Source organism: Schistocerca gregaria, chromosome 2 (genome assembly GCF_023897955.1).
Source record: "Schistocerca gregaria isolate iqSchGreg1 chromosome 2, iqSchGreg1.2, whole genome shotgun sequence".
Classification (NCBI taxonomy): Eukaryota; Metazoa; Arthropoda; class Insecta; order Orthoptera; family Acrididae; genus Schistocerca; species Schistocerca gregaria.
This window is the reverse complement of record NC_064921.1, coordinates 539545903-539568498: the sequence shown is the minus strand read 5'-3', so window position 1 is coordinate 539568498 and position 22596 is coordinate 539545903. Positions and strand designations below refer to the sequence as shown.

At 40.3% G+C, this 22596-nt stretch overlaps 1 protein-coding gene across 1 annotated transcript in view; it reads right to left on the bottom strand.

Moving 5' to 3' along the window:
• Nucleotides 1–1609: 1609 nt before the first annotated feature.
• LOC126331066 (single Ig IL-1-related receptor-like) overlaps nucleotides 1610–22596 on the bottom strand; it is a 336088-nt gene continuing 315101 nt past the window's right edge. The window contains exons 3-9 of the mRNA XM_049996439.1: nucleotides 19839–19940; nucleotides 13748–13838; nucleotides 12894–13027; nucleotides 12048–12212; nucleotides 11469–11612; nucleotides 9967–10124; nucleotides 1610–3074 (exon numbers count right to left, since the gene is read on the bottom strand). Of these exons, the coding sequence (XP_049852396.1) occupies nucleotides 2784–3074; nucleotides 9967–10124; nucleotides 11469–11612; nucleotides 12048–12212; nucleotides 12894–13027; nucleotides 13748–13838; nucleotides 19839–19940 (1085 nt within the window). The 3' untranslated portion in view covers nucleotides 1610–2783. The remainder of the gene's footprint in view (nucleotides 3075–9966; nucleotides 10125–11468; nucleotides 11613–12047; nucleotides 12213–12893; nucleotides 13028–13747; nucleotides 13839–19838; nucleotides 19941–22596) is intronic.

Below are 22596 nucleotides of genomic sequence, written 5' to 3'. Positions count from 1 at the left end.
GAAAATATACACACATACTGCACAGAACAACTTTTTGTTTTAATTGTATTTTCCATTGTCCATTGAAAATTCTTCAGTGTATGTGCCCCCTTCTTTTTACAGGACTTCACATTACATTAATGAAACAGAAATTATGTGACATTTCAGTGCAGTAGGAGGCTACAAAGCCCTTTGTCTTCATACTCTACAACACATGCAGCACAATCTCATGTATTCAAGGAAAATGGCTTTTCTGTAAAGTTTATTTACATGAATGAATAAATACATTTTATGGAAGAATGAGGTTTTTCTTTAATCCTATAATTATAATAAAAATACTGAACAAAATAACAATGATACAGAATTACAAACATCTATCACAAAATATTACATATAATTTTATCAAACAACATATTTTGGGGGTTTTCTCTTTAAATCAAGATATTTACATGCATAATTTTACCAGAGCAACCAACCTGACCCCACATATTAATGTATCTCTGAAAATTTTCTATAATGCCATTTTAAATGTTTTAGTAGCAGAAATGAAACATGCAAATACTATAGTTCTACAATAAGCTAAAAAGACTCTTAACACATAAAAAAATTTTAAAGAATACTTTTAAGCTTCATAATTACTTACAGCTTACAAGAAAATTCAGTCTTGTTTTATCTCTCTCAGGTATTTTATGCCACTGCAGTGAACAATAAATGCCACAAAAGAGATGTGTGTTAAATACAGGCTTAATGAAACAAAGTATGACTTCTTTCATACAGTTATGAATACAATTTGGTATCAAACAATTAAGTACACCAACGATGTCATAATTAACACTCAAGACAATTTGGCAGGTCCTTTTGAATCTGGTTCGGAAAGATCCAGCTCTACTAGAACTTTGTGCAGGAAGCAGTATGCTTCTGCAGTGATGGAATATATAGTCTCAGACAGAAGGCAAATTGTGTGTTAAGCAAGTGTTTGGCACTTCACAATATGAAGCACATTTTTCTTTTGTATAGATTGAGATGTAAGTATTTCATCACCAGAAAACAATACTGGACATCATCAACATGAATAAACTACCAACATGAAGTTTTATCATTTCAAACACATTTTGATATAAAACTATGTTCATTTCACTAAGTGACTCCGTTCTGAAACAGAACTGCAGATATTTCAAAATATTTTTTTAATTGTGAATTATCTGTCAAATTAATGTACTAATTGTTCTTCATGTTTACCAGTATATATAATATCAGAATGTTTACTTATCAGGTATTCATTTATCCAAACATACTATTTTGGTACATCAAGCTTGGAAAATGCTTTTTCACTGAACAGTTTTCATTACCTTACCAAACAAAGCTCTATGTGTATGGATTTAAATTTCACATGTAACCCTTCATTGAAGAAAGTATTGTAGTCCATACACACACACACACACGTGTGTGTGTGTGTGTGTGTGTGTGTGTGTGTGTGTGTGTGTGTGTGTGTGCGCGCGTGTGTGTGTATTTATTCCTTTTCTTTTAGCAATATACAATAATAATTAGCTACCTTCACCTTTTCTAGCTCGCATTGCTTTATTCTGGCACACATATAATACGAAATTTGGCTGCTCAATAAGAAGCATAATTCTTGGGAACTCATTTCTTTATTCATCTTGTATGCATCAATACTGATATTTGTTTGTTAGTCTAAGGACTGAAAGCTGCTTTTATTTTGTGAATTCAATCAGGTTTTTCTCTTGTTAGCTGTCTGACATTAAACTATCAATTTACTATTGAAGACACACACTAATCACAAAACGAGAATAACTGTTAAGTGTTATGTATTGGCAAGACTAGCACATTCATGTTGAAAATAATACACAATTTTCTTATGCCAACCATTGAATAGGATTTAAAATTTCCCCATACATTTTTGTTACAGTGTAAAAATTGTGCTCTCTCTGATAATTTAAGACAAAAACAGCTGCATCTTGCAGCTGTGAAATGTAATCAGAACACTTCCAAGTACTTCTCTTAGTAATGATTCATCCAATTTATTGTAACTAATTACAGTAAGAGAAAAGGAAGCATTTTAGTTATAATAAATTAATGACTCATCAATAATATCTGAAGATTGTAGGTTACAGTAACAAAAATATATCTGGCACAGTCACGTTAGTACAATAGTCTCACTATATTCAAAATGATTATGTCCAAAACTGTAGTAAAAACAAACATACAAGTAATACCTGACGCACACACTACATTAAATAGTAGCAAAAGCAGGTAACTGAATCCTGACATAAAACAAATGATAAAATTAACAAAGCATTATTCCATATGATAAGATTAGATTATTGGACTTCTAAGCCAATCAGATCTCCTACAGAAGACCAGAAAAACAAAGCAATACATTTTCAGGTAAATGATTCTTCATTTCAAAGATACAGTATTATTCAGCACTTAGATATTTGTTGCCTAATATTTTATATCATCTGTTACATTCTTTACTTGTGAAGGATCTTTGTTTTTGTTTTTACTATGAAGATTTTCTTCGCATACTGCTAAATGTCTCCACAAGAGAATATGTCCTCTATGTTGACACATATGAAAGCAATGAAACATTCTGTAACTTACATAATAATATTTATTATTTGTAACTATAAGGTACAGAAGATGGTCTGGTTTAACATGCAAGCTAAGAGAGCTGAGATCAGTTTAGGTTGATATGAATTGTATTAACAATTATAAGCATGAATGAACAAGGTAACAATAGCTGACCTTATTGACGTAATGCTTTAGAACCAGTGTCTCTAGGTCTAGACTAGAACTTCAAGGCTCTCATGTGAGTTTGTTCGAATCGCTCGCTTTGCAGGTGGTATCACAGTTATGTGAGAACTCTGCTGACGATTTGCGGATGCAGGAAGAATCACAGATCCAGTAGCAGGTGTATTATGGTGTGCAGGGAGCTCAAGTCGAACTGCTTTCCAGAAATTACGCCGAGCACGCTCACTAATTCCTTGCCACATGATGACTTTTGCCTTACGGCATAACTGCTGTAGAGTCTCGCCATACTCATTTTTCACTGTTGCACCTTCCTTAGGTAGTGCCTGCAGAAAAAATACATTGTAGTAGTACATATTTCTCACTTGAATTAAGAGAAAAATGATGTAAAAAAATGACACTGAAGTTCATGAAATGTTAGTAATAAATGAACATTTATGAAGTACTACTCTCATGCAAGTTGATAACATTTCTTAGCAGCCACCCTGAGCATTTCTTCATCATATTGTAGGATCATTATTAGGTTACTCCAGCTCTCGATTCTTAACTTCTACTTTCCACAGCTAATCTTCATTCTCACTTGTTGTATATCAGTACATCAAAATTTCTAATTAACTTGAAGGGAAAACTAGAAACAGACACAGAGGGCAACATCTACCAAGACAAAGTGAACTCTACATGCAGTAGAAAATAAATTATGTGTGATAGAAAAGCATTTCTCTTTTCATTCACTCTGCAATGAAATATGCGCTGTAACAAAACTTCCCAACAGATTGTTGAAACAGTCTGCTGAATTAAGGCCACATCAGACTAACTGGCCAGCCAGAGTGCCTGAGCTGTTCTATGTGCTTCAGTCTGGAACTGCGCAACCGCTACAGTCGCAGGTTTGAATCCCGCCTTGGACAGGGATGTGTGTGATGTCCTTAGGTTAATTAGGTTTGATTAGTTCTCAGTTTTAGGGGACTGATGACCTCAAAAGTTAAGTCCCATAGTGCTCAGAGCCATTTGAACCAGACTAACTGAACTATCAAAGTATGCCTATACGCAACTTAAAAGTTTAATCTACTGCTTTGCACCAGGACTTGCAAGGTTCTACGAGCAGATAAGAAATACTGGTAGACTGAAAACTTCAAGTTGGGCTGAAGAGGCGTGTCTGGATTGTTCAGTTGGTAAGTGCATTTCCTGTTAAAGGCAAGGGTTTGAATACATCGATTAAAGAATTACTGTCACCTTGAAGAAGTCAATTGTTATATGATCATTGTAAAACTCTGTCAGACTACAAGTACTGACTACTTATATTAAGATCAAAAAACTATGATAAATTAAAATATTTTGTTTTGAATTATGCACAAAGTATGTCCACTCTATAACAAAGGGTTCTCAAGTACACCTAGAGGTTCAACTGGATGATGCCATTTACTACTCAACTTTGCACACATGCTTAATGGACGCCCAATTAAAAATGTTGCAGTTTCTGGAACCATCAGAGAAATGTTTTGTATTCAGATATGAAATGGGTAGGTTACTCTAACTTGGATGGAAATAATTTGTGTTGAGATAAAGAAGCATTACTGCTAGCTTTAATCTCCATTGGCACTGCTTTATGCACAGTTTTCTAGCAGAATACCAAAGTCTTGCAGTGACATTTGATTGCACAGACTTGGAGGCAATGTGTGGATATTTTGATACATAGACATTCATTGCAAGTATTCAGCTGAAACATTCGCATTTGTACAATGTGTTTGCACAGGTGCGTGAGAAAAGAGGCATTATGTTCCTTAACTGGGTAACTGAAGGTACTTGAAGAATAAAAGAATTGTTATAATACTCTAAAAAAGCAACAGACGTTACACAATAAAGCTGTGCCACCTGATATGTGGGGTTAGCATTAATCATCAAAATGAATAAGTACATAAAAAAATTGTACACTATAATAACTCATAGGAGAGCACAACATCTGAAACTGTTGTTTCCGACAAATTTTCACCAAAGGTGCCTATTCTATTTTCAGAGAATAAAAGCAAGAGTTTATTAATAAAAATGCCAAAAGTTTAAAAACAAATATTCTATATATCAGATTTTATGTGCCACCACATCACTTAATTTAACTTTCAATTGCCTCCTTGACTGAATGAACCTATTACACAATCAGTAGTTAAATGGAAGAAAATGGGGTGGGGAAGTTATGGAAGCAAGGGAGCAATCACAATCATTCTTTCATAATCATTATCAGAAATATCAGGTAAGTAATAAACTTGACTAGCAAGTAAGAAACTTTACTAACACTGTTCAAAATAAAGTATCACTAATTACAGCACTGTCATATGTGAGTTCAGAAGCTGGTATTAGGTGACCACAACTTAAAGTGTCCTTAACAACTTACTGGATTGTGCAAACAAATTAGAGGAATGTTCACATAGTTTCCAAATAACAGCTTTCCATGTCACAGGCAATCAGCAAAGTATTACCACATCTCATTGCTAAGGTACAGAGAAAGATCCCAAAAGTAATCAGTCAATGATTTTTGCATCACTCTGGAGAACATGGAGGTTTCTCACTATGGGTGCCACATACAATAGGAAGTAGTCACACTGCTATATGATGAGTATAGATGATGAGTATAGACTAAGAAAGAATACAAGAGAAGGCATAAGTAATGTTCAGAGCTTCTGAGCGCAGAAAGTTCGCATAGCTATTGTTTGAGAGTCATAATATGAATTTATCACTCATTCTGTCCACTTCTGTAGCGTAGCAGTAGCGTTACCGCTTACCACGCAGGGGGGCCGGGTTCGATTCTCAGCAGGGGACTGGGTGTTGTGTGTCCTTCATCATCATTGACTTGCAAGTCGCCGATATGGCATCAACTAAAAAGGACATGAGATATGGCAGCCGAATTCCCCCCAATGAGGCCTCCTGGCCAACAATGCCACACGCTCATTTCCATCACTGATTCTCTTCATGATAGTATGGCAGTTTCTTAATAATAAGAACAAAAGTAGACACCACTTTTTTGTGGCATTATGCATCTGCATGGTAAAATACAACTTCGTACAGCAGCCTTAACCAACAATCCAGTCTATGAAATTTGCTAATTAAAACAAACCTGGTTAATATCTCAATAGACCCACACATATTCAAATATGCTAACATTAATATATATATAATAGAAAGAAACTTCCACATGGTAAAAATATATTAAAAACGAAGATTGCAAGACTTACCAAGCAGGAAAGCGCCGGTAGACAGGCACAATAAATAAAACACACACAGAATTTCTAGCTTTCGCAACCGACGGTTGCTTCTTCAGGAAAGAGGGAAGGAGAGGGAAAGACGAAAGGATGTGGGTTTTAAGGGAGAGGGTAAGGAGTCATTCCAATCCCGGGAGCGGAAAGACTTACCTTAGGGGAGAAAAAGGACAGGTGTACACTTGCACAAACGCACATATCCATCCGCACATACACAGACACAAGCAGACATTTGTAAAGGCAAAGAGTACGGGCAGAGAGGTCAGTCGAGGCGGAAGTACAGAGGCAAAGAAAGTGTTGAAAGACACGTGAGGTATGAGTGGCAGCAACTTGAAATTAGCGGAGGTTGAGGCCTGGTGGATATCGAGAAGAGAGGATATACTGAAGGGCAAGTTCCCATCTCTGGAGTTCGGATAGGTTGGTGTTGGTGGGAAGTATCCAGATAAGCCGGACGGTGTAACACTGTGCCAAGATGTGCTGGCCGTGCACCAAGGCATGTTTAACATAGGGTGATCCTCATTACCAACAAACACTGTCTGCCTGTGTCCATTCATGCGAATGGACAGTTTGTTGCTGGTCATTCCCACATAGAAAGCGTCACAGTGTAGGCAGGTCAGTTGGTAAATCACGTGGGTGCTTTCACACGTGGCTCTGCCTTTGATCGTGTACACCTTCCGGGTTACAGGACTGGACTAGGTGGTGGTGGGAGGGTGCATAGGACAGGTTTTACACCGGGGGCGGTTGCAAGGGTAGGAGCCAGAGGGTAGGGAAGGTGGTTGGGGGATTTCATAGGGATGATTCAAGAGGTTACGAAGGTTAGGAGGACGGCGGAAAGACACTCTTAGTTGAGTGGGGAGGATTTCATGAAGGATGGATCTCATTTCGGGGTAGGATTTTAGGAAGTCGTACCCCTGCTGGAGAGCCACATTCAGAGTCTGATCCAGTCCCGGGAAGTATCCTGTCACAAGTGGGGCACTTTTACAGTTCTTCTGTGAGAGGTTCTGGGTTTGAGGGGATGAGGAAGTGGCTCTTGTTATTTGCTTCTGTACCAGGTCGGGAGGGTAGTTGCGCTCCCGCAACCTGTCCTATGCAAGTTGCTGCCGCTCATACCTCACCTGTCTTTCAACACTTTCTTTGCCTCTGTACTTCCGCCTCAACTGACATCTCTGCCCGAACTCTTTGCCTTTACAAATGTCTGCTTGTGTCTGTGTATGTGCGGATGGATATGTGCGTGTGTGCGAGTGTACACCTGTCCTTTTTTCCCCCTAAGGTAAGTCTTTCCGCTCCCGGGATTGGAATGACTCCTTACCCTCTCCCTTAAAACCCACATCCTTTTTTTTTTTTTTCAAGAAAAAAAACCTTAATTCTACTCCCAACATCACCACAGCCGAAGCCCAGGCTATCCATGATCTGAAAGCTGATCGATCCATCATCATTCTTCCGGCTGACAAGGGTTCCACGACCATGGTACTTGATCGTCGGGAGTATGTGGCTAAGGGACTGCGTCAGCTTTCAGACGACTCTACATACAAAGTTTGCCAAGGTAATCCCATTCCTGATGTCCAGGCAGAGCTTCAAGGAATCTTCAGAACCTTAGGCCTCCTACAAAACCTTTCACCTGACTCCATCAAACTCCTGACCCCACCGACACCTCGCACTCCTACCTTCTACCTACTTCCTAAAATTCACAAACCCAAACATCCTGTCCGCCCAATTGTAGCTGGTTACCAAGCCTCCACAGAACGTGTCTCTGCCTACGTAGATCAACACCTTCAACCCATTACATGCAGTCTCCCATTCTTCATCAAAGACACCAACCACTTTCTCGAACGCCTGGAATCCGTACCCAGTCTGTTACCCCCGGAAACCATCCTTGTAACCATTGATGCCACTTCCCTATACACAAATATCCTGCATGTCCAGGGCCTCGCTGCAATGGAGCATTTCCTTTCACGCCGATCACCTGCCACCCTACCTAAAACCTCTTTCCTCGTCACCTTAGCCAGCTTCAACCTGATCCACAACTTCTTCACTTTTGAAGGCCAGACATACCAACAATTAAAGGGAACAGCCATGGGTACCAGGATGGCCCCCTCGTATGCCAACCTATTTATGGGTCGCTTAGAGGAAGCCTTCTTGGTTACCCAAGCCTGCCAACCCAAAGTTTGGTACAGATTTATTGACGACATCTTCATGATGTGGACTCACAGTGAAGAACAACTCCAGAATTTCCTCTCCCACCTCAACTCCTTTGGTTCCATCAGATTCACCTGGTCCTATTCCAAATCCCATGCCACTTTCCTTGACGTTGACCTCCATCTGTCCAATGGCCAGCTTCACACATCCGTCCACATCAAACCCACCAACAAGCAACAGTACCTCCATTATGACAGCTGCCACCCATTCCATATCAAACGGTCCCTTCCCTACAGCCTAGGCCTTCGTGGCAAACGAATCTGCTCCAGTCCTGAATCCCTGGATCATTACACCAACAACCTGAAAACAGCTTTCGCATCCCGCAACTACCCTCCCGACCTGGTACAGAAGCAGATAACCAGAGCCACTTCCTCATCCCCTCAAACCCAGAACCTCTCACAGAAGAACCCCAAAAGTGCCCCACTTGTGACAGGATACTTCCCGGGACTGGATCAGACTCCACCAAGAGTGTCTTTCCGCTGTCCACCTAACCTTCGTAACCTCTTGGTTCATCCCTATGAAATCCCCAAACCACCTTCCCTACCCTCTGGCTCCTACCCTTGCAACCGCCCCCAGTGTTAAACCTGTCCTATGCACCCTCCCATCACCACCTACTCCAGTCCTGTAACCCAGAAGGTGTACACGATCAAAGGCAGAGCCACGTGTGAAAGCACCCACGTGATTTATCAACTGACCTGCCTACACTGTGACAATAAACTGTCCATTCGCATGAATGGACACAGGCAGACAGTGTTTGTTGGAAATGAGGATCACCCTGTGGCTAAACATGCCTTGGTGCACGGCCAGCACATCTTGCCACAGTGTTACACTGTCCGAGTTACCTGGATACTTCCGACCAACACCAACCTATCCGAACTCCAGAGATGGGAACTTGCCCTTCAATATATCCTCTCTTCTTGTTATCCACCAGGCCTCAATCTCCGCTAATTTCAAGTTGCCGCCACTCATACCTCACCTGTCTTTCAACAACATCTTTGCCTCCAAACTTCCGCCTCGATTTACCTCTCTGCCCTTACTCTTTGCCTTTAAATATGTCTGCTTGTGTCTGTGTATGTATGGATGGATATGTGTGTGTGTGTGTGTGTGTGCGCGCGCGAGTATATACCTATCCTTTTTTTCTCCCTAAGGTAAGTCTTTCCGCTCCTGGAATTGAAATGACTCCTTACCCTCTCCCTTAAAACCCACATCCTTTCATCTTTCCCGAACAAGCTATGAAGGCCCAATGGTACTGACTGGCTGCCGTGTCATCCTCAGCTCATAAGTGTCAGATGCAGATATGGAGGGGGAGGGGCATGTGGTCAGCACACTGCTCTCCCAGTCGTATGTCAGTTTCCGAGACCAGAGCCGCTACTTTCTCTATCAAGCAGGTCCTGAAGTTTGTCTCACAAGGGCTGAGTGCACACCGCATTCAGTTTGTATAAATCAAAATGATTCATTACTTACAGCATAGGTGGCAAAGACATTGGGAAGGAAATGTTATGGTATGGAGGATGTTTAACAACTAAAAGAAATATCACAAGTGAACAGGAAAAGCTGAAAGAATGCTGATCCTGAAAGACAATTTTTCCAAATTGGTGGTAACTTAAATGAAAAGGGGGAGGAGGCAGAGAAACAAAAACTGTCATATCAAGAAAACAAGGATAGAAAAGATGGGGATGATGCAGTACAAATAGTGGGAAATCCTGTTGCGCATTGTTTAATCTGACCTTCACATGGTGAAGTGATTTGTTTTTCAATTTCCATATGTCTTCCATACCTGCAAGGATATACAGATGGTATTTGGATGTATTTGTAAAAAGATGCGCAGCACTTTCATGAGGGCTGCACATGTCCAGTTATTGTTGACAACAGGTGGTGACAAAACAACCATCAGCCGACGACTCCGTTCTGCAGTATTGTATATCTCATCACAGCCTGTGAGCAGAAATATTCAGTAATGTTATGAACTGAAATGAAATGCAAAATTTATTCTAGGATGTACCATATTAGATATAAGAATGCCTTATTTGCCTGATTTTTCTTTTCTCGTACTGCTTCTGATTTTTCTAAGTTCTCCCATGAGAAAGTAACCCTTGTGGGGAGCAGTAAATTTCCTCAGTTGCCTATCATATGCAAAAGTCTGCTATTGTACGATATAATGAATACAAAATTCATTTTGCAATCAGGCCCTATTAACCATACACTACTGACTGGCCACAGTATCACCTCCTGCATAGCATCATTCAGTGCGATATGGTACGACATGTTCTCAGTACAGCACTTGCTCAACTGTTGTCAAGTTTTTTAGCCTCATCTGGCTGATTGTGGCCCATTCCACCAAAGACAACAGCCAAATAATTTTGGGAATGAAACCAAAGTCCTCAGGATGGCAGTTAAGATGTATGAATTGCTCAGTTGTGTTTAGACACACTGATTGCTCAACTATGGTGGTGGACTTGAATTCAAAGAGGTGACTTTCATTTATGAAACTAGATTCCATTTAAATTGTAAAGAGCATTTTCTGCTGCATGAATACTGGACATGAAAACTCAGTCTACAAGTTCTCTGACACAAATTGAACACATTAGATTATGGTAGTATGGTAATAATATGGCATAGCACAACCATTCAACTGTAGGGGGTTGTAAGTATCAGCAATAAGATCTTGCAGCATTAGCGGTGAGATGTGCTTAAATGGCTCAGTTGATGGGGCATGGTATGTGACCCAAGGACTCAGTTGTGTTTGTCATTCCTCCATATCAGAATAGAAACCTCGTTGCTAGGTAAATAACACGTTCAGAGCTATCAAATGCAAATGTAGTGTGCGCTTCATGGATCAGTTTTATGGGAAAGGTACAAATTTGGGTGCTATAATAATCTAAAATTTCAATTGTGTTACAGAAAGTAATAAAATAAGAAGCAAAGCAGTGATGCCACATTTTAATCTTTTAAAAATTGTTATAAAGACACCACTTCATTTGCAGTGATTCAGTTGAAGCTCTTTCACAGATAGCTGGAAATGCTACCTTGTGATTTTCTCCTATAGGCTTAAGAAACTAAAATTTCCCTTAAAGGAGTTACTTCTTGAAAGTACTAGTCTAAAATATACAACAAGACTTCTAACAACAAGAATTACTTCTCACACAACCAGCTAAAGCATCACAACCAGCATTACCTTAAGAATAATCAACATACACATAATATTAAAAACAACGCGTTACTTCCTATAAAATTCACTGGATATTACAAGATCATATGAACTCATCTTCTGATACTCACATTTACTGTTCACTGCTGATGCCTTGAGCAGTTGAGAACAACATCGATAGCCAAGTTTATTTTCCAGCATGGGAATTAGTACTCCCAGTGCAAATTCAGTGTCTTTCTCATCATAACAAACTAAAACGTCAAAGTCCTTTCCATCTGAAAACAAGAACAACAACTAATTGTTTCTCAACTTTGCAAAAATGAAAGCATATGTAACTTTTTTCCTTATTCTCCAGGTGTTATCTGCCTTGAAGTAAGTAAGTATACGCGATTTTTGCAGTTTGCTGTTTTACTGGTATTTCCCTTTCTGGTAATTTTTAATGCACTAGCTATACCAAAATGACAGCATCGGCATGTCAAGAGATTTTTACTACATATAAAAAGAAAATACAAGCAAATTCATGATTTGTTAAAAAAGAACCTTGGTACCGTATCCACAAATTTATATCAAGAGCAAAGGACTGTACCATGATCAAATACAGATGTCTTGTAGGTCAAATTTGAACTAAACTGAGTGACTGTACAACATTCTTAAAACAAATAGCCATTGTTTCAGCTGAATTTGTTGAGAAAATGTATTTTTTTCCTCACCATTGTCCTCTCTAGGTCCAAATTTGTCCTTATAGAAGAGTCTAACTGGCACTGCAAACCGCAGATACAGTGTGACAACTGTGATTATTGAGAGTACCACAAGACCAATCACAAGAAACATCTGACTGTACGGAATTCGATGGGTGTCTGCAGTTTGTGTTTCCCCTGTAACGAAGGACAATAGCACATAAAATAGTTTGTAACACTTTCACATTACTTAATACTTTCAATCAGTATTACAAGTCTTTCAAAGATACATGCCACTTGTTCATTTAATGTAAATGAAGAAATAGTTACAACAGAATAATACAAATTGTTTTGTAGATCCTAACTGATAAATCTGCAATAGAAACCAGCACATTTACAAATGGTTATAGAACTCTAGAGCACGTGTCTCCTCTCAAACTCTTATTTTTTTATTTACTCACAAATAGTGCTCTGTTCTTCTTATGTACCAACACAGAGTATGTCTGATGTTTACAGATGAGGAATAAGCAAGTTAAGTTCCATCCAAAAATGTCATCCACCATAATTTCCTTATAGCACTCGTCCAACACACTATGTGACGTAGAGAATATTTACAACTAACCATACTTGGAAAATGACCTGGCTGCTTTACAAAGACTTTCAATAGCATTGTACAATATTTTACATAATGAACCAATAAATTGTAAAGACATATCTCAAAGATTTCCTTTGATATGTTGGAATATTAGCACACTTGGAATGTCACATAAATATAGAAGAATAAATTAAACCAGCAATAACAAAGAAGAATTACTGAAGTAAATACTTGGTAGTTATTATGCTATGTTTTTTACTTAACATAATTAGTGGCATATTTACCTAGTTCATGTAGCTGGACAGGCATTTCTATTATCTGGAAGCCTGTGTTAGAGATACGACATACGTATTGCCCAAGATCATCATGACGAATATTGTGGATGAACAGATATGAGCCTAAAATCAGGCTATCTTCCCTGTGAAACAAAGCAAAAGGTACACAGCATATTTCAAATTATGTCTTGCATTAAGAGAACATTTCACATTTTATCAAATGCAGCACATGAATATTCATTCTATCGGTATAATATGTAAAAATGACCAACAATATCTACAGTACATTTGTAACTACACAAAATGAGAAGTAATTACATTTTAAATACTTGTATTCAGTTATCAAAATATTATCAATTGTTATCACATCCAAGTACATTCCTCCTTGCTTAACATCTCAAACATCCATGTGATAATACTACTATGGATTTTATGCAGGCACTAGTCATGCCAACAATGGCACCACAATGTAAAATGGAACAACTTCAGATAATATTAAACTTCTTTCATGTGCTCAGATGACAAAGTCTATTAGCAAGTAAAACATAGTAAAATTACGAGACAAGGTGGAGGAAAATGATCTGAAAACATATACCACAGTTAAGTTTGCAGCTGCTAGACCCTCAGCAAAATCTTTATTCCACACTGTCAGTTTCCGCATTTATGGCATTTTCAAATGCTTGGAGTGTGTACTAGGTAACAACCAAGTATAAGATTACATGCGATGTTGTCATCAGTTTTTTATGTAATGTATCTTAAATGAAAGTCACATAACTAGTAGGAGAACTGTGACAGTATATTGTCTTTTGTACAGACTAGTATCATCACATTCATTTATTTACAATAGTAATATTTTTTCTTACCTTGCAACTGTGTGCCAATACTGTGAAGGAAGAGGTGTACCATTGCGTAGCCATACAACTTCATTGTGAGCATCAGGAAGATCAATGCGGCCTACAACACAGAAATAAAATAATGTGAGCATTACTCACCCAACAAATAAGCAGTAGTAATAATTAAATCTGCTTGTGAATACAATGCTATTGTTTCATCACTTGCATACCTTCTTTGTGAATTATAGGATGTTGGATGACAATGAAAACAGTTTTAAAAACAAACATATCAGTTTTGTTTGATTGTTCTTCCATTTCATACATGAATTTCTCAATTGACAACATCTGTCTGTGGTTGACTTACATATCTCACATTTAATTTTAGATCAAGCTTAGTGAAAAATCAAATCTTGTAAATGGTCAGAATGTAGCTATATTTTATTTTTCATTGAGAAAATGTATAATACTTGTAAACCTAATGCCATGTTCTTACATCATATCAGCTGTCACACATATAATTCACCATACAGGCAAATAACAAAATTGTGGCCCAACTTGTTGTCTTCCCTGTATTTCCCAGAACAGTTTTCCATTGCTCTCCCAACTCCAGGAACATCTTTGTCAATATGTTCCTCCTTGACTCATTCTCTAGGTCTGCGATTACAGTTCTTGTGATTATCCAAGATTTGTCCTCTGCACCTTTCTACCACTACCTATTCAAGATATCATCGTCAAGACTTATTCCATGAAACGGTGAGCCAACTGTGAGATGATCCACATCACATACCAGCTGAAGTGTAATCAGTGTTCAGCTTCTCATATCAACATAAACATTCTCAACCTGACCATGAAAAAGCATAAAGACCGACTGTCATTGCACACAACAGCTTATCCCAGAGCATGATCTGCAACACAATGTTGCCTTTTTCATTAAACGGGCAATTTGTATTCTTCCTCTCAAAATCAATACCCCTCCCACATGAGAAATTTCTTCACAGCTATATTTGGTACCTTATGCTCACCTGCATCTCTGTGCTAGTCATTCCTACTGATGGCAACTACTTTTAGCTGCTCTCTTTTCTGCCCAATACCCTCAACCTGTGGTAAATGCTCCTATTCTTACAAATCATTGCTTAGATTCTCCACTCTCATCATTCTGTAACTTTTTGTCACTACTGTCACTGTTCTTTGTGGCATGTAAAGTTCAAGAGATATTAAAGGCACCAAGATATATGCCTCTACCCACTACTCATATATGTGCTACTATTTTAAAAAAGACAAGAAGCATTACAATTTGGATACTCTGCACTTCTACATCTACCCCATCCACATCTACACCCTGCAAACCACTGTGAGGTGCATGGCAGGGGGTATGTCCCATTGTACCAGTTATTACGGTTTCTTCCCATTCCATTCATATATGAAGCACAGGAAGAAAGATTGTTTTTGAATGCCTCTTTGTGTGCACTAATTATTCTAATCTTATCCGCAGTATCTCTATGTGAGTGATATGTAGGGGGTTGCAGTACACTTGTAGAACCTTCATTTAAAGCCAGTTCTTGAAAATTTGTTAATAAGACTTTCTCGGAATAGTTTACATCTATCTTCAAGAGTGCACCAGTTCAGTTTTTTCAGTATCTCTGTGACACTCTCTCACATATCAAAGCATTCGTGCTGTCCTACTCTGTACACATTTAATATTTCCTGCTAGTCCTATTTGGTATGGGTCCCAAACATTTTAGCAATATTGCACAACTGGTTGCACATGTGTTTTGAAAGCAATCTCTTTTGCAGACTGATTTCACTTCCCCAGTATTCTAGCAATAAACTGAAGCCTACCTCCTGCTTTACCTGTGACTGGGCCTATGAGAGCATTCCATTTCATATCCACACAAAGTGCTAAGCCCAGGTATTTGTATGAGTTGGCCAATTCCGACAGTGACTCATTGATATTATAGTCATAGGATACTACATTTTTTTCCGTTTTGTGAATGCACAGTTTTGCATTTCTGAATCTTCACTCAACTTTGAAATCTTATCAAGATCCGATGGAATATTTATGCAGCTACTTTCAGACAGTTCTTTATTATAGTCAACTGCATCATCTGCAAAGTGTCTGAGGTTATTATTAACATTGTCTGCAAGGTCATTAATATACAATGTGAACAGCAAGGATCCCAACACACTTCCTGGGGCACAGCTGAGGTTACTTTGACATCTAATGATGACTCTCCATCCAAGATAACATATTGCATCCTGCCTACCAAGAAGTCCTCAATCCAGTCAAATCCAGTCAAAAATTTCAGTTGATATCCCATATGATCGTACTTTTGACAATAAGCATAGGTGTGGTACAGAATCATGATGCAAAACTGATATTGTTCACAGCTTCCGACATTTTATTGTTGATTTTTCTCTCGTCCTTCACTGTTGCCTCATTCTTGACCATAGGTTAGTAATTTCTCATTAATCCTTGAGCAGTCACATTTCTTGCGACTGTGACATTTCATTCATTGGTTGAAAAAATTAGTGTTTGTATCGCTTTCGTTCGTTTGTAATTAAAGAAAAGAAAAAGAAAAAAATAAGGGGAGCCTTATTTTCTTTCTATGAGCGTTTACCCCATTTAGTATGGGCTCTGCTGAACTCAAGTTTTGGCAAAATTGTGTAAACTTTGCCCTGCACGTGGCCGTATTATAATTGTTTTTTTTTTTTTTTTTAACGGAAAATTGGACCATCCCAGCATTTGCCTAAACGAGTGTGGGAAACCCTCGGTGCACCAAACACAGACGCTTCCCCGCCGAGTGGATTCGATCCTGAGCTGGCTCACATTAGTGTTTCGCAAGCTAGCACATTGTGTGTTCAGTACCAAGATTGTTGAAGACGTGTTACACGGAACAATTTAGCTAACGTTGACGTGGCGCTCTACGAGTTATGTGACGTCACTTTCGGCTGTTCCTCGTTAAAGAGTCTTTCGTCATGTGAAACAAAATAATATCCGCGATGTTTCGGTGACGTTCACGTACTAGAACCAATAGGAAACAAAAACACTACCTCCGTCACCTGCAGCAAGCTCGAGGCCCACGGGAAAGACAGGCCATGTCGCGTACGTTACGAAGGTAGGCCTGAAGTTGCACGCTCGCTCAGCCCAGAAGACAAAATGCATTTCTAAATCTGTTAATTCGCAGCTGGGCATGTACGTACTACTGCTTTTTTGAAGTCCTGCTGATTAACAGTACTACAACAAAATTTAAGTTAAGATCAATACTCGATATAAACGGCATACGGGCTCGTTTATAGCATTTAGTCTCTTCTGCATAACAGTCCTCATTTCGTACAAGAAGTGGTGCCTTACGCAACTGATAATCATTTCGGCATGTTTTTAATTTTATTGTACCACAGTACAGCCGCAACAAATTATAAGTACGCCTATGGACTGCCTATCTTTGTGGTACCAATAACAGTAAGACTTCATAATAGTGGATTCCAGTAGAAGATGGAGTTCTCGTTTGTATGTACAAACCAAGCAGGTGTAGAAACGTAGTTATGTCTGCGGAGTTGAGTAAGCTCAGACCTGCCTTCGTGACGTACGCGTCGCGACCTGTCTTTCTTGCGGCCCAGAAAGCAAGACACCATATTGTACTTATTTTGTTCAGTAGTTATACTTTACACCACATTAACATCTGCTGCTTCTAAGCACCAGGATAGTGAATGTCTCAACCGTTATTGGTACATTTGTTGCAATAAAACAACGGGATGCGTCACATTGGTGGTTAAAGAAGTTTTGTATTTAGTTATTATCGTGTTGTAACTCGCAAGTTATCAGAGTAAGCCATTTTAACGCAACGCCATGATGAAGACTCATGAAAAACGTACCGTTCTTGTTAAGATTTATTATACTTAAACGTAAATTAATAACATATTAGTGATAAATCGGAAGTCTCTTACAACGAAGTGACAGCCTAGGATGCCGGCACGGTAGCTCAGGGTGTTCTGAGTGAAGTATTCAACAATCATCCCATCAGTTTCAACAGGTGTCATGTGACGTCCACCCAGACCAAATGGAGAGAACAATAAAGATAAAAAAAAAAAAGCGTTGTATGCAGAGGCATCACGTTAAAGTGCGGGAATTACGGCGGTATAGGGTTCGAGTCCCATTGCATCTAATTTTTTTCCTCATTTTCATGTTTACTGAAAGGCTGTGAGGCTTTGTAACGAAATTAATAGAAATAATTTCTGTAATACTTAATGTTAAGTAAATGTAAGTTCGTTCTCTGTCTTGCGTAAGTTTGTTCGATTTGGTGAACTTTTATAAGATGATTTTCTTACTGACTCGTCATGTACTTTTCTTTTTTGTCTTATTACATGTTCACAGACATTGAAGTTTTTATGTACAAGGGTCACTCCAAAAGAAATGCACCCTATTTTTGTAAAAATACAGTTTTCATTCAGTATGTGTGAAAGTTTTAGAGTGTGTAGAAACATCCTTCCCGCTCGTTTTCAGACTTAGTTCAACCTGTTGCTGTGAGTGGCGCCGTCACAGCATGTGTTCGTCAGAAGCAACGTGCTGTCAGAATTTCTGTGCTCTGAAAACGAGACAGTGGGAAACATCCACAAGAGGTTGAAAAAGGTGTATGGAGATGATGCTGTCGATCGCAGTACAGCTAGTCGGTGGGCAAGCAGGTTACGTGATGAAAGCGGGCACAGCAATATTGAGGATCGTCCTCGCAGCGGCAGGCCTCGTACTGCACACACTCCAGACAATGTGCAGAGAGTTAACGAACTGGTGACTGCTGACAGATGCATCACAGTGAACGAATTGTACGTTACGTTGGGATAGGGGAAGGAAGTGTTTACAGAATACTGAAAGTGTTGGCGTTAAAAAAGGTTTGTGCCAGGTGGGCTCCCAGGATGGTGACAGTGGCTCACAAAGAAACAAGAAAAACGGAATGCAGCGAACTTTTGGAACAGTACGAGAATGGTGGAGATGAATTTCTTGGAAGAATTGTGACAGGTGATGAAACATGGCTCCATCATTATTCACCAGAGACGAAAAAGCAATCAATGGGGTGCCATCATGCAAATTCACCCAAGAAAAAAATTTCAAAACCACACCTTCTGCTGGAAAAGTTATGGCTACGGTGTTTTTCGATTCCGAAGGACTCTTGCTTGTGGACATCATGCCAAGTGGAACCACCATAAATTCTGATGCATATGTGACGGCACTGAAGAAACTTCAACCTTGACTGAGCCGTGTTCGACCACATCGGCAAAAGCAGGATGTTTGTTTTGCTGTTGCACGACAATGCACGGCCACATGTCAGTCAAAAAACCATGGAAGCGATCACAAAACTCTGATGGACAATACTGAAACACCCGCCTTACAGTCCTGACCTGGCTCCATGTGACTATCATCTCTTTGGGAAACTGAAAGACTCTCTTCGTGGAACAAGGTTTGAAGATAATGACTCCCTTGTGCACGCTGCCAAACAGTGGCTCCAAAAGGTTGGTCCAGAATTTTACCGTGTGGGTATACAGGCGCTGGTTCCAAGATGGCGTAAGGCAGTTGAGAGGGATGGAAATTATGTGGAGAAATTAAAATATCGTTCCTAAGGAATGTATCTACACACTGTAAAACTTTCAAGCATGTAGAATAAAATATGGATTTAAAAAAATAGTGTGCAGTTCTTTTGGAGTGGCCGTCGTATGTTTAACACAGAAGAACAACACGACTAGCAATGGACAAGGGAGGATGTGTGCGTTTAAATAAAGCTAACGTACGAACTTTTCGCGCGTCCAATTTCATGAACAGATACCACTGACAACTCTGCTGGAAAGAGCAAACTCATGTTAACCAGCTCTTCCCGTGTGTGGGCGGCGCTTTGTCTCATGATGTTGGATATACCGTCTACGTGCACGTCAGGTGCCTCGTCCCGTGTGCCGATGTGCTTACGCTCGAACGAGCAAGTCGTAAGCGACAGAGCCTGGTAAACATAATTTTTTTTCCTTTATTTGACTACTGTTTCCACTTAGAAATCCTTATCTTTATGGGTAATAATTTCAAAATCGCAACATTAACGACACAGATGCAGGAAGAATACTGCGAAAGACATTTAGTACTCACCGACGAAGGCTTCGCAGAAAAGCCTGGCGTCATCCCCCAGCGGCACGTACTGGTCTGTCGGCCGGAAGGTAGCCAGCGGGCGGCCGGAGTACCCGGAGCTGTCTGCAACATCAATAACAGCCAATGTACACACTAGTCTGGGTATTGCATCATTATGCAGGTGGCAGTCACGCGGTGACGTCGTGCGAGCAGTAACTGATGAGGATGGGGGAGGGGGGGGGGGGGGGGAGATCATTTGCGTTAGGGCATGGTATAAACTCCACTGACAATATTTCGGTACACTACATCGGGGTCTCCGATGGCTCGTTGTAGAGCAATAACGTAAATACGATTTATTCCGTATGTTACCGAAATTACCTGTGTTACTATGAAAGCCAGTAACACACTACAACCGAAACGAACAACACAAAACACAAGATAATGGAACAGCCCTCAGTACTGTGATGGGGTTGCCCACAAGCTCGTCACAGGGGGTTCCGAACAGGACGTTTCCTTGAAAATAATGTAAAAAATTGGGACTTAAAACAACTTTTTGGAGCATTTTCGGTGCCTCACACAATATACAGGGTGTTTATAAATGAATATCGGGGTTGCAACGCTTTATAATATTTATTATATTTAACTTACAGTTACACTACTGGCCATTAAAATTGCTACACCACGAAGATGACGTGCTACAGACGCGAAATTTAACCGACAGGAATAAGCTGCTGTAATATGCAAATGATTAGCTTTTCAGAGCATTCACACAAGGTTCGCGCCGGTGGCGACATCTACAACGTGCTGACATGAGGAAAGTTTCCAACCGATTTCTCATACACAAACAGCAGTTGACCGGCATTGCATGGTGAAACGCTGTTATGATACCTCGTGTAAGAAGGAGAAATGGGTACCATCACGTTTCCGGATTTGATAAAGGTCGGATTGTAGCCTATCGCGATTGCGGTTTATCCTATCGCGACATTGCTGCTCGCGTTGATCGAGATCCAATGACTGTTAGCAGAATATGAAATCGGTGGGTTCAGGAGGGTAATACGGAACGCCGTGCTAGATCCCAACGGCCTTCTATCACTAGCAGTCAAGATGACAGGCATCTTATCCACATGGCTGTAACGGGTCGTGCAGCCACGTCTCGATCCCTGAGTCAACAGATGGGGACGTTTGCAAGACAACAACCATCTGCACGAACAGTTCGACGACGTTTGCAGCAACATGGACTATAACCTCGGAGAGCGTGGCTGCGGTTACCTTTGACGCTGCGTCACAGACAGGAGTGCCTGCGATGCTGTACTCAACGACGAATCTGGGAGCACGAATGGCAAAACGTCATTTTTTCGGATGAATCCAGGTTCTGTTTACAGCATCATGATGGTCGCATCCATGTTTGGCGACATCGCGGTGAACGCACATTGGGAGCGTGTATACGTCATCGCCATACTGGCGTATCACCCGGCGTGATGGTATGGGGTGCCATTGGTTACATGTCTCGGTCACCTCTTGTTCGCATTGACGGCACTTCGAATAGTGGACGTTACATTTCAGATGTATTACGGCCCGCGGCTCTACCCTTAATTCGATCCCTGCGAAACCCTACATTCCAGCACGATAATGCAGGACCGCATGTTGCAGTTCTTGTACGGGCCTTTCTGGATACAGAAAATATTCGACAGCTGCCCTGGCCAGCACATTCTCCAGATCTCTCACCAATTAAAACGTCTGGTCAATGCAGGCCGAGCAACTGGCTCGTCACAATACGCCAGTCACTACTCTTGATGAACTGTGGTATCGTGTTGAAGCTGCATGCGCGGCTGTACCTGTACACGGCATCCAACCTCTGTTTGACTCAATGCCGAGGCGTATCAAGGCCGTTATTACGGCCAGTGGTGGTTGTTCTCGGTACTGATTTTTCAGGATCTATGCACCCAAACTGCGTGAAAATGTAATCACATTTCAGTTCTAGTATAATATATTTGTCCAATGAATACCCGTTTATCATCTGCATTTCTTCTTGGTGTAGCAATTTTAATGGCCAGTAGTGTAGTTCGCAGTTCTAGGGGTCGGATGACCTCAGAAGTTAAGTCCCGTAGTGCTCAGAGCCATTTGAACCATTGGAACGAAACCTGTCTGTTCTATCGCATGCTAGCCAGCTGCACACAACTGTGACTCCTGCAATGTTGGTACGTGCCGACGCTCTCATTCGAGGTATCGACGGATCACTTGTTGCACAAGTGGACGTGTCTGTTGGTGGTCACGTCCATCAGCTGGGATATTGAAAGCCGTGTGCCCACTGGGCTTCTCGCCGCCTAACAGAGGAATATAAAGGGCAACTAAGGAACATCTGTGCGGAATTAATTGCGCGTTGAGAGGCAGATCGTGCCAATTTTTTGTCAAACATTGTCACAGGCGATGAAACATCACTTCGAAACGAAACAAAAGGGCAATCCACGGAGTGGCACGGCACCACCTCTCAGCTGGTCCTCTAGGACTCTGAGGAAATTATTATGTTTGAGGTCCTCCCTCATGGTGCAACGATCACCTCAAGAGTATATTGTGCTACTATCAGGAAAGTTAAGAAACGACTTCAGCGAGTTCGTCGCCACAAAAATGCAAACGAACTTCTCCTTCTCCGTGACAACGCAAGACCTCGCACAAGTCTGCGCACACGAGGGAAACTCACAAAACTTCATCGGACTCTTCTTCCTCATCCATCTTACAGCCTGAATCTCACAACTTCCGACATCCAAATGGTTAGCCCAAA